The sequence below is a fragment of the Pleuronectes platessa genome, chromosome 4 (genome assembly GCF_947347685.1).
Source record: "Pleuronectes platessa chromosome 4, fPlePla1.1, whole genome shotgun sequence".
NCBI classification, from domain to species: Eukaryota; Metazoa; Chordata; class Actinopteri; order Pleuronectiformes; family Pleuronectidae; genus Pleuronectes; species Pleuronectes platessa.
In genome coordinates this window covers 21,168,983-21,179,240 of record NC_070629.1, presented here as the reverse complement: position 1 = coordinate 21,179,240, position 10,258 = coordinate 21,168,983, and the positions used below count along the sequence as shown (strand labels likewise).

Below are 10,258 nucleotides of genomic sequence, written 5' to 3'. Positions count from 1 at the left end.
CAGACTCAAAGGCTCAAAACTGATGTATGTAGAATGGCACCCAAAATAGAACATTACTGTCCCATGGCACAAATCCGTTCAGGGTTTTTTTGGGGGGATCTTGTCAATTATGCTGAAAATTGTCAGGAAAATTTCAGAAAATGTCCAGAAATGTTATGGAAATTCAAGAAACTTATAAAATGACTAACAGACAGGACTCTGACAGCAACAGAAAGGGAGGACATGGAGACAGGAAGGGGGGGTATTTAAGTCCCCCTGAAGAGACATTTTTATGTATATATGATATATAACATGATGCAGGTTTGTGAGAGAGAGAGACTGTGGCGAATGAGAGAGAGATCCAAAGCCTTGGGAGCCAATCCAAACAGCCAGCAAAACAACAAACAAATGGTAACCAAGTCAAATGCTAGAGAAAAATCTGTCTGGCTACGGATTTTAGCTAGACTGCCATGTAGCCTGCTCGGTAGTCGTCCTCAACACCTCCCCGCTTCTAAAATCCTGCTATCCGTAAATTATTTGAATTGTACAGGAATATGTGGGAACATTTCTGGAAAGATTCTGAGAATATTCAGTAGGGATGGGTTTTCGATTAAATTGTCTTCGTCGATCGTCGATCGTCGGGAGAGTTAATGACGAATTTTCGATTAATCATTAATATTTTCAAGTTCAAAAATTCACTATTTATAAGCTACATTAAAATGCAGTGGGGAAAAAAGCGTGTTTCCTCATTGAGATCTTTATTACAAGATGAACAAAATATGCGCTGCCGTAATCTTAAGCAGCGGAGCCGATAGCTAGAAGCCGGTGCTACTAAACACAACTGACCCTCGTTTTTTTCCCCTCCAAAATAAAATAATAATAATATAAAAAAACATAATGTTAAACAACAACTACAAATATATAATACTTAGGTCTGACAGGTTTTGCCAAATGTAACTCAAATCTATCAAACAAGGTACTGAGTCGAGAAAGCTTCATAAAAATAACCAGTAACTCACATACAACTTCAGCACCAGCCTACGGCTTTGTGTTGAGAAAGATGAGCATGTTAAACTGCTCTGGGGTCAGACGCGAACGCAGCCTGGTGACCGTCAGTCCAGCCGCCGAAAAACCCGCTCTGAGGGGACTGACGTCGCCGTGATACACAGGTAGCTCCGTGCTAACTTGGCTAGCCTGGCCGCGGCTCCGGTGTTTGCGCTCCCCTCGTCCGTGTCAGACAACGCAGACTCCTCGTCTCCCCCAGCCTCTGGGATAGCTTCGCAGTGTTGGCAGTGAACCAAGTCATTTTTTAACTCAAAATGGTCCCATGCAACACTTCGCCGTGACCTCTTCATGTTTACTTTGGAAATGGAACTACACGGTAACTCGCAGCCAGTCGCAGGTAACTGAGTAGGACTGTGGCGTTTTTTTCAAACACTGCCCCCCGTGGTCAAATGTGTAATTAGCGAATTCCTCGATGAAAAAATTATTTCATCGAGGAAATTCTTAATGATCAATTAATCGATCGTCGATTAATTATGCCCATCCCTAATTTACACTCTAAGATATTTTGAATATAATAACAATTCACCCCTTCATAATTTAGCCTTCATTACTACATTACATTTACAATTAGATCAAACCAACAACCACACACTTTTGAGTTAAGTATATGTATATATTCTACAACTATACAAACTACTATACATCTATAACTCGAGCCCTTCTTGGTATCAGGTGAAAGTGGTGCCCCCTCCCAAATGAGGATTGGTCAAGTAAAAATCATCGTGTAGGTTTTTCCAAGAGGCTGGAATAGAAAACATGAAGACTGTTAGTATATGGAACAACAGATATACAGTATATCTGATTTACTGAGCTGGTGATTACAATCTGGACTTTGTGAAATAAGTTTACACTCAATAAAAGTGTGGCCAGAATAATTTATAGATAACATGATAAACCACCTTTTTAGTGGATGTATGAAAACAGGGTTATTGGTCTGACTCTTTTTAATAAAACATTTGCATTTGTATCAATGTTTTTTTTTGTAGATTTGTCTACTGGTCTTTACTGGGTATAATATAATAGTAATATAATAATGTGTTTGACTGATGTAGAAAGTCTTCTCACTTTGAACATGTGACATCAGGAGATGTGCTAACAGGCTAGGCTGTTTTAACAGATTACCAGTACTCACTCTGAAGTACACCTGACAGTACACATGGTGTACTCTGAAGTACACGTGACAGCTCAGTCGAAAAGTACAGTGTCAGTGGTCATGAATTCCTTTGATGTCTTTGACTGTTGCAAAGATGAAAGACAAAAGGCAACACGGACCCTTTAAAAGAGATGTGGAGTTCTCATCTGTCCACCACCAACTCTGCTGTATTGTTTTCGATCTCGCTCATCTTACCTGACCCCTAGATTAAAACAGTGTTAATATACAACCGAGGAGGGAAACTCCCAAATGTGTTCAGATTTGAAGAGGTGACTGGTTTCTAGTGTAGGTGACTCTAGCATCGTTCCGAGGGACCAACCTGAAAGTCAGTGTCATCAGGACTTTTGAAGGTTTTTTCACGATCTCTCCATCAGAAGACACAAAAAAGGAGGGGCAGGCAAAAAGACGACAATTGAGTTAAGGGATCATGTATGGAACGAGGCCAATGATGTCTCTGGGCTGTGTCCTCCTGGGCTGTGGGATGACACTCCTCGGGGTCCACCTGCTGTACCTGCAGCCCGACTTAAAGATGACCAAGAAGACCCTCCCTGCCTATATGTTGATCTTCTCAAGCCTCTTGTTGGTCCTCATCGGGTTCTTCTGGGTCATCTATCAAAGCATAAAGAGCAAGATGTTCCAGAGGGAAACACCTGAGCAGCAGATCGAAATCTACACCATTTACAGGTAATTGTTATAAGAATGGCAACACTGTTATTCGACTTTAATGAAAAACATTGAATGAAATAAAAAAAATTGGGGGGTAGAATATGGAACTTTCAAGTTTAATCTCATTAAATTTAGCATAAAAGTTCAAATAAAAACTGTTGAAATAGAAAAGTAGTTACGTAAAGTTAGAACAGTGCTTCGTGGAGGAAGCCACAGGAAAAATGTCTCATCAAAACTTTTAACTTTTAACTAGAGCTGTGAAAAATAGCGCGTTAACGTGTTATGATTAAATTACAGGATTAATTCGTTTTTTTTTTTTAACGCATTTAACGCATGCGCAGAAGGACCTTCCAATTCCGCCGCCTCTGCACTAGTCGCCGCTCTAATGCAGTCACGCCGGGTTCACACCGGACGCGGAAGCGACGCCGAAGCGAGGCGTAAGCGCAGCGCCAATCCTCTGGCTCCCATCCACTCCCATGTTAAACCGCAGCGCTGAACACACCGGAGGCTGAAGCGTAGCGTTGTGCCGCGGCTGCCTAGCGCCGTGAAGCGATCGTTTCGGCGTCGAGTCTATTTTTTCCGCTTGACGCGAGCGTATCGCAACAGGAAACACACTGAAAAATGATTTTAAACGATTTAGATGACATATTTTATATGATATAAATGACCAAATATGCATCCCATACTTTGTATTCACCTTCTGTTGTCTTGGAGTTTTAATTTTACCACTTTTACCAACCACATTATTAAATGTCCCCCTCTGCCAATCCACTACAGCCACACAAGCAATCATACAGATAAAAAAGAGAGGGGGGGGGGGCTACGTATTCTCCACATAGGCTTGAGTGGAGAATACGAAATTTACCCTCGACACCCGACATTTACCGGAGCTAACAGCGGAGAAGTTCTTCAACATGGATGACATTAAATTAATCATTGAAGTGGAGGAGTAACTTGAGTTGTTGATTCTCAGCATATGTTGTATAAAGACAACACCAAAAAAGACACATGTTGGGACGCTGTTGCAGTTAATGTTGGAGCAACAAGTAAGTATATGCTTGAAAAAAATGATTAAATGCCGATTTTACTACAGGTTGATAACAGCAGAAGTATGTGATATTATTAGTAATGCGCGGCGCTTCGGCGGCGCTACCGCGTCAGGTGTGACCAGCCAAGCGCCGGCGCGCCAGGGATTAGCGCTTACGCCACGCTTCGGCGTCGCTTCCGCGTCCGGTGTGAACCTGGCGTAATGCAGTCAGACGGCAGCTGCCATTCAAACAAACAAACAACATGGATAATTCTGATGAACCTGAGGACCTTCTGGACGGGAAGATCGTGTTCCAAAAAAACAAAGATCGAACATTCAGTAAAACCAAGGTGATATGCACACTCTGCGAGAAGACGTTATCGTTTCACCGTAGCAATACCCGCCTAACCACCGCAACGCGAAGCATGTGTTGGTCGGCGAGGGGCGTTCAAGTGGAATGCGCCAAACCAGACTCACTCGCCGGACACATTGTGCAAAAGAAGCGGTCAGCTTTACTGTCAGAGAATTTGAACAAGTTAGTTTGCCTCACCAACTGGCTAAAGACCGAGTAGCTAAGAGGTCCTTTAGAGGCATTAGATTGTATCATGGTGTGGTTAATGGTTGTGTGACAAAAAATATAAAAAATGTCAACCATCCTATGGCTAAGAAGCTCAAATAATTTCTGTTTGATTTAAAAAAAAAAGTTTTATTCAACCACACAATGGCTAAGGAACCCGAATTCTGTTTAGGATGAAGATTATATTAATGTTCCATATGGAAAAGCAATAATAACTGCTGAAGAACTGCTGAGTTGCAGCACAAAAGAAAAGTTAAATGTCATAAATCTTGTTTTCACAAAAATATTCCGAAAAAATCGGTAATGTGATTAATCATGATTAATCCATAGAAACCTGTGATTAATTTGATTAAAAATTTTAATCATTTCACAGCCCTACTTTTAACCTATTTCACACATCATATGTCTGATCTTATTTAAACCCTCGTTCTATTTTTTCAGGTGAGTTTTCAACATCTGGCTTGGAACGACAGATAATGCATATCTTTACTGATTCTCTTTTTCTGATGATAACATCTGGTTGAATCATGTGCAACACCCTGTCTCTTCCTCTGCAGACCAAGCTACTTCCCTCCGTCGTACGAGGACTCCCAGGCAGCCCAGGCCTCTTGGGAGGTGGATGTTGAGATGGGCATCGCTCCTCCTCTGTACAGCCAGGACAGCTCCCAGGCCCCGGACTGCACGTGGAGCTGGGAGCAACCTCCTCCGTACAGCCAGGTGGAGCAGCAAGGACAGGGGGGTGCAGAGGAGCTGGGGGGAGAAACGTTGTCCCCCCCCGCTGGATGAGAGATGAGACGTCGACCAGTTCCAGAAAAAATTGAAAAGACGCGTCGATGGAAGGCTCGGCTGCCAACGATGGCCCACAGAGACGTGTTGACATCACCTTTGTGCCATGGATCCACATCCAGCTCTTAACCTCTGACCTTTATTGACTGAACAAACTGCTCAGGCTAGTTTCAGCCCAGAGGTGTTTATAGAAGTAGAACTGGCTGTTCAGGTAAACTGTGGATCTGTGTTGATGTTACTTTAAATCTGTGGTTCCTTAACAGCATCTACCTGGTGAAGGGATGGACATGTGAATTACTTTGATATATGTTTTTACAAGCCCTGTATTGTTTCTATTTGTGCATTATTGAAATAAAACATTCCTTTATTTTAAGAAGTTAATGACTGCTGTTATAGAATAAAAATCCCAAGTCCTCAAAATGTTTCTTTAATATTTAGCCAACCTTGGGATAATGTCTATTTACACTAGGGATGGGCGTTCGATTAAATTGTCTTCGTCGATCGTCGGGAGAGTTAATGACGAATTTTCGATTAATCATTAATATTTTCAAGTAAAAAAATTCACTATTTATAAGCTACATTAAAATGCAGTGGGGAAAAAAAGCGTGTTTCCTCATTGAGATCTTTATTACAAGATGAACAAAATATGCGCTGCCGTAATCTTAAGCAGCGGAGCCGATAGCTAGAAGCCGGTGCTACTAAACACAACTGACCCTCGTTTTTTTTTCCTCCAAAATAAAATAATAATAATATAAAAAAACAATGTTAAACAACAACTACAAATATATAATACTTAGGTCTGACAGGTTTTGCCAAATGTAACTCAAATCTATCAAACAAGGTACTGAGTCGAGAAAGCTTCATAAAAATAACCAGTAACTCACATACAACTTCAGCACCAGCCTACGGATTTGTGTTGAGAAAGATGAGCATGTTAAACTGCTCTGGGGTCAGACGCGAACGCAGCCTGGTGACCGTCAGTCCAGCCGCCGAAAAACCCGCTCTGAGGGCAATGACGTCGCCGTGATACACAGGTAGCTCCGTGCTAACTTGGCTAGCCTGGCCGCGGCTCCGGTGTTTGCGCTCCCCTCGTCCGTGTCAGACAACGCAGGCTCCTCGTCTCTCCCAGCCTCTGGGATAGCTTCGCCTTGTTGTCAGTGAACCAAGTCATTTTTAACTCAAAATGGTCCCATGCAACACTTCGCCGTGACCTCTTCATGTTTACTTTGGAAATGGAACTACACGGTAACTCGCAGCCAGTCGCAGGTAACTGAGTAGGACTGTGGCGTTTTTTTCAAACACTGCCCCCCGTGGTCAAATGTGTAAGTGTTTTCAATGTTCTATAAAAACACTTTGCTCAATAAGTTCAGAGAGAGACCAATATGCCTTTGTTCAGGACCTCTTTATTTGAATTGTACAGGAATGTCTAGGAACATTTCTGGAAGGATTCTGGGAACATTGCAGATATTTCTTGGGCATTTTTCAGAAAATCTTCAAGAATATTCAATAAAATTTACTAAAATGTTTTAAAAAGTAACATCATGTAAAAAGTTGCCTTACTTTATGTTATGAGATGATAACTTAACTGTAATTGCTTTTTTGGTGGAAACAATGACATTTCTTCCAGAAAGACGAAGTCAGAGGAGAGAGACAGCTGAGGGAGGCAACAAAGCTGAGCCCAACATTGGGGAACTGGGTGTATTATGAAGCTTTATGATATAAATGACAAACAATCATTTCGGACTTAATCACTTACTGCTGATACCTATATTTAAAAAGCCTTTGTTCGGATTCTAATGCTTTTAATTTCCCTTGAACCTCACTCGGGGAACGCTGTATACACTGAGCCAACACACGTCTTTTCTTAATGTCCAGTGTTATCAGTAAAACTGGTGTTGTCACGAGTTTATTACCCAGTGGGAACATTTCCACACCGGGGCCTCCCTAGTGCTGACAACTGGTTATTCCTCATCTCGGTCTACTGAGAGGAATAGGCAGAGTCAGCAAGTCCTCAGCCAGAGTCACTTCTACACCACTGTCCTGCAGAGCCTCTTCCGCCTGTCGCTTCAGCTCTGACACGTCGTCCTCGTCTCCCTCTTTCTGTAGGGAGCTGGGTTTGTACCTCTGACTGAAGTGGTACAGCACCAGCTTCCGTGCACAGCAAGCAGATGCCACCGCCGCTGCCATCTCGGGCGTGCTGTGTCCGTGGTCCACTGCTTTCTCCCGGTGCTCGTTCCCCAGAGTTGCCTCGTGAACCAGAACGTCCGCTCCATTGCACAGACTCAGCGCTCCTTCCCCGAGAACTGAGCTGCAGTCTCCGAAAATGCAGACCTTCCTGCCTGGAATGGATTCCTCCTGCACGTCGGTAGGCAGCACCACACGCCCACTTTCCAAAGTAACAGACTCGCCAGCTTTGAGACGGCCGTAGAGAGGCCCTGGTTTCAGGCCTGACAGACACAAGGAGAGACCAGTGTTACCTGTGTGTAATTCAGAATCCAGAAATTACACGACCTCAACATTATTTACAATATAGAATAAAAAACGACTGAATTAAATAGACATAATGTGCATACAGTCAATACTTTGTCAAAAAGGACACAATAATATTCTTACCCAGTTCCTTCAATACTTCAGTTTTCAGTCTTCCGGGACGATCGTGTTCCTTAATGCAAAAACCAAAGGAAGGGACACGGTGGAACAGCCTGAACGCTTTGACCAAAAACTTCTTGTCTTCAAACAGGAGGTAACTGTCACTGGAGATGTCCAGAGGGATCGTTCTGCCCGGTCGCTCCTGCGGGTGCAGAGGTCCCCTCTCTGCCGTCATCTGGAAAGAGACAGAAATCACAATCAATTTTGAGAGGCCATAAACTGTATGTTTGGACTCAGTATATTCTGTGGTCTACACTATTCTGGGGTTTGATTTATCCAGAATCCAGGCCTGATTGAGCTTTGTTGAGCGTGACTTTTTTAAGCGAGGGGCAAAATTTTCGTATAAAAGCTAGTGGCCTTTTAAGAATGGCTCAAATATGACAAAACAACACAGGAATCCAGTCCCTTGAAATGTAGTGTAGTGTACTGATTTCTTGTGTGGTATGATTTTTACCACACAAGAAAACACCACAACCAGTCACTTACCTCCAGACTGAGCTGTCCCTCCTCTGGACTCTGGTCAGCTGTGGGCTCCAGCTCATGAACTGCAGCAACCAACACATGTCGGTGAACGTCAGAGCAGATTTATTATGATGCGACATTGAAGCATCTTGACCTCACAATGTAAAGTGCAATTGAAAGTACAATGAAAACACTTTATAAATGAGTTGATTAAGTGGCAGGTGGTAAGAGATGTAAATTAAGTTGAATCGTTTTTATGAAACACAGCTTTTTTCTATTTATGTGAAACAGATGAACTTCAGTTTTAAAAAGCATCATGCATGTTGGCCAGATTGATATTTCAAACCTGCCTGCATAAGGGAAGAGCAGCTGTGACCCGGTGAGGCCGAGTGTCACCCTGAGAAAGTGCCGGAGGCCCCGGGGCCCGTAGATGTCCACACAGTTCAGGTTCTGCTGAGGGTCGGGGTTGGTGTTGAGGCTGATGGTGCAGAGCAGACCGGGCAGGCCGAACAGGTGGTCTCCATGCAAGTGGGAGATGAAAACCTTGGAGATTCGCCCTGGGTAGAAAACATGACGCATTATAATGATCGTGGTGGCAGCTGATCGTGGACTATGATTAAAATAAGACTGCTTGATATATACAATATTGTACCATTACTGACAATAACTCCTTAATTAATTTGTTATTGCTGATCCCTTCATCTCTATTAGACATTCTCATATATATATATAAATGCTACCATTATGTTACAAAGTGTTTCTTATAATAAATGTTGTAAATACTGTATGTGTTCAGTTACATCTATTGCACTCCTGTCCTGACATGTGAGGGACATGTGGCTCTCTCAGGTTTCTGAGATATTTCCCCTGTTAATGTTAATGTAGTAAAAAACAAGTTTCAGGTTTGCACAGGGTCAATGGTGTTGGACAAGGAGAGGTCAGCTCAGCAGAGCAATAAGAGAAATAGTCATAGAAAATAGAAAGTAAATATCGAATTAAAGTCAACAAAAATTCAATATTAAAAAAATACTATACTTTACTATAAAGATGAATTAAAGACGGTTAAAGTGCTTTAATTTTTACATTTGACTGTACCAGAGTGAAAACTATTATGATTGTTAAACATTTACATGGGAACGTTTCAGGACCAAGAACTCACTGCAAAATCCATCTTGTTTTAAAAGGTCAATAACTCAGATAATTTCAGTTTTTGATCACGAATAAAACAAGAGTACACCAGGAGTTCATTAATTCCTATTAGATATATTAAAAGTACTTTTCAGACTTTATCTGAGAAGCAGTAAAGTGGAGGCGGGGCTGCTGAGGGGCTGGAGCCGCGGGGACTGACCGGCTCTGAGCGGGCTCCTCATCAGCTGAGTCTGGGTCCCCTCCCCGCAGTCGAACAGCCAACAGTCCCCCTCCGTCCGCAGCACCAGGGCCGAGGCCCCGCGGTGAGGGGACGGGTAGGCCGAGCCGGTCCCGAGGAAAGTCACATCCATGGTCATCCTCCCCGGAAGTAACAGGGAAACCTGATGGAGAAGTGTTTTGAAATGGCCCTCGTATTGAGGCAGGAGAGCGTCATGCTGCCTTTAAACACAGTCGCATGGTGATGGCGTCAGAGGAGCGACGGTGAGGCGTTCAAGATAGGTCTAATGGCACGGAAATTTCTCCATTAAGACATTTCTACATTGAAGTGTTCTATTTAAAATATTTATGCACACGAGATTTGCCTCAAAGAGAAAAAAAGAATCCCTCATGAATTAAAGCTTATATCTTCACTGTGACGACATTTTCTTGTCACAGACACATTTAACATATTTGTATCAATAAAGAGGAAACAATTTTAACATTGGAGTTGTATGAGAACAAACAGTTGTTAATTTTTCTAATATCA

The 10,258-nt window shown here is 42.6% G+C and overlaps 1 protein-coding gene across 2 annotated transcripts; it reads right to left on the bottom strand.

Annotated features, from left to right (window-relative positions):
* Positions 1 to 6,636: 6,636 nt before the first annotated feature.
* Positions 6,637 to 9,957, bottom strand: elac1 (elaC ribonuclease Z 1). Of its 2 annotated transcripts, none has more exons than XM_053420894.1 (5): positions 9,713 to 9,957; positions 8,715 to 8,921; positions 8,389 to 8,447; positions 7,867 to 8,077; positions 6,637 to 7,730 (listed from the first exon to the last, which is right to left on the bottom strand). In XM_053420894.1, the coding sequence occupies exons 1-5, from the start codon at positions 9,867 to 9,869 to the stop codon at positions 7,222 to 7,224; spliced, it is 1,143 nt and encodes a 380-aa protein (XP_053276869.1). In that variant the 5' UTR covers positions 9,870 to 9,957; the 3' UTR covers positions 6,637 to 7,221. The 2 variants fall into 2 exon arrangements, with proteins under 2 accessions (XP_053276869.1, XP_053276870.1); XM_053420895.1 differs by having other exon boundaries at positions 6,637 to 7,700.
* Positions 9,958 to 10,258: the final 301 nt, after the last annotated feature.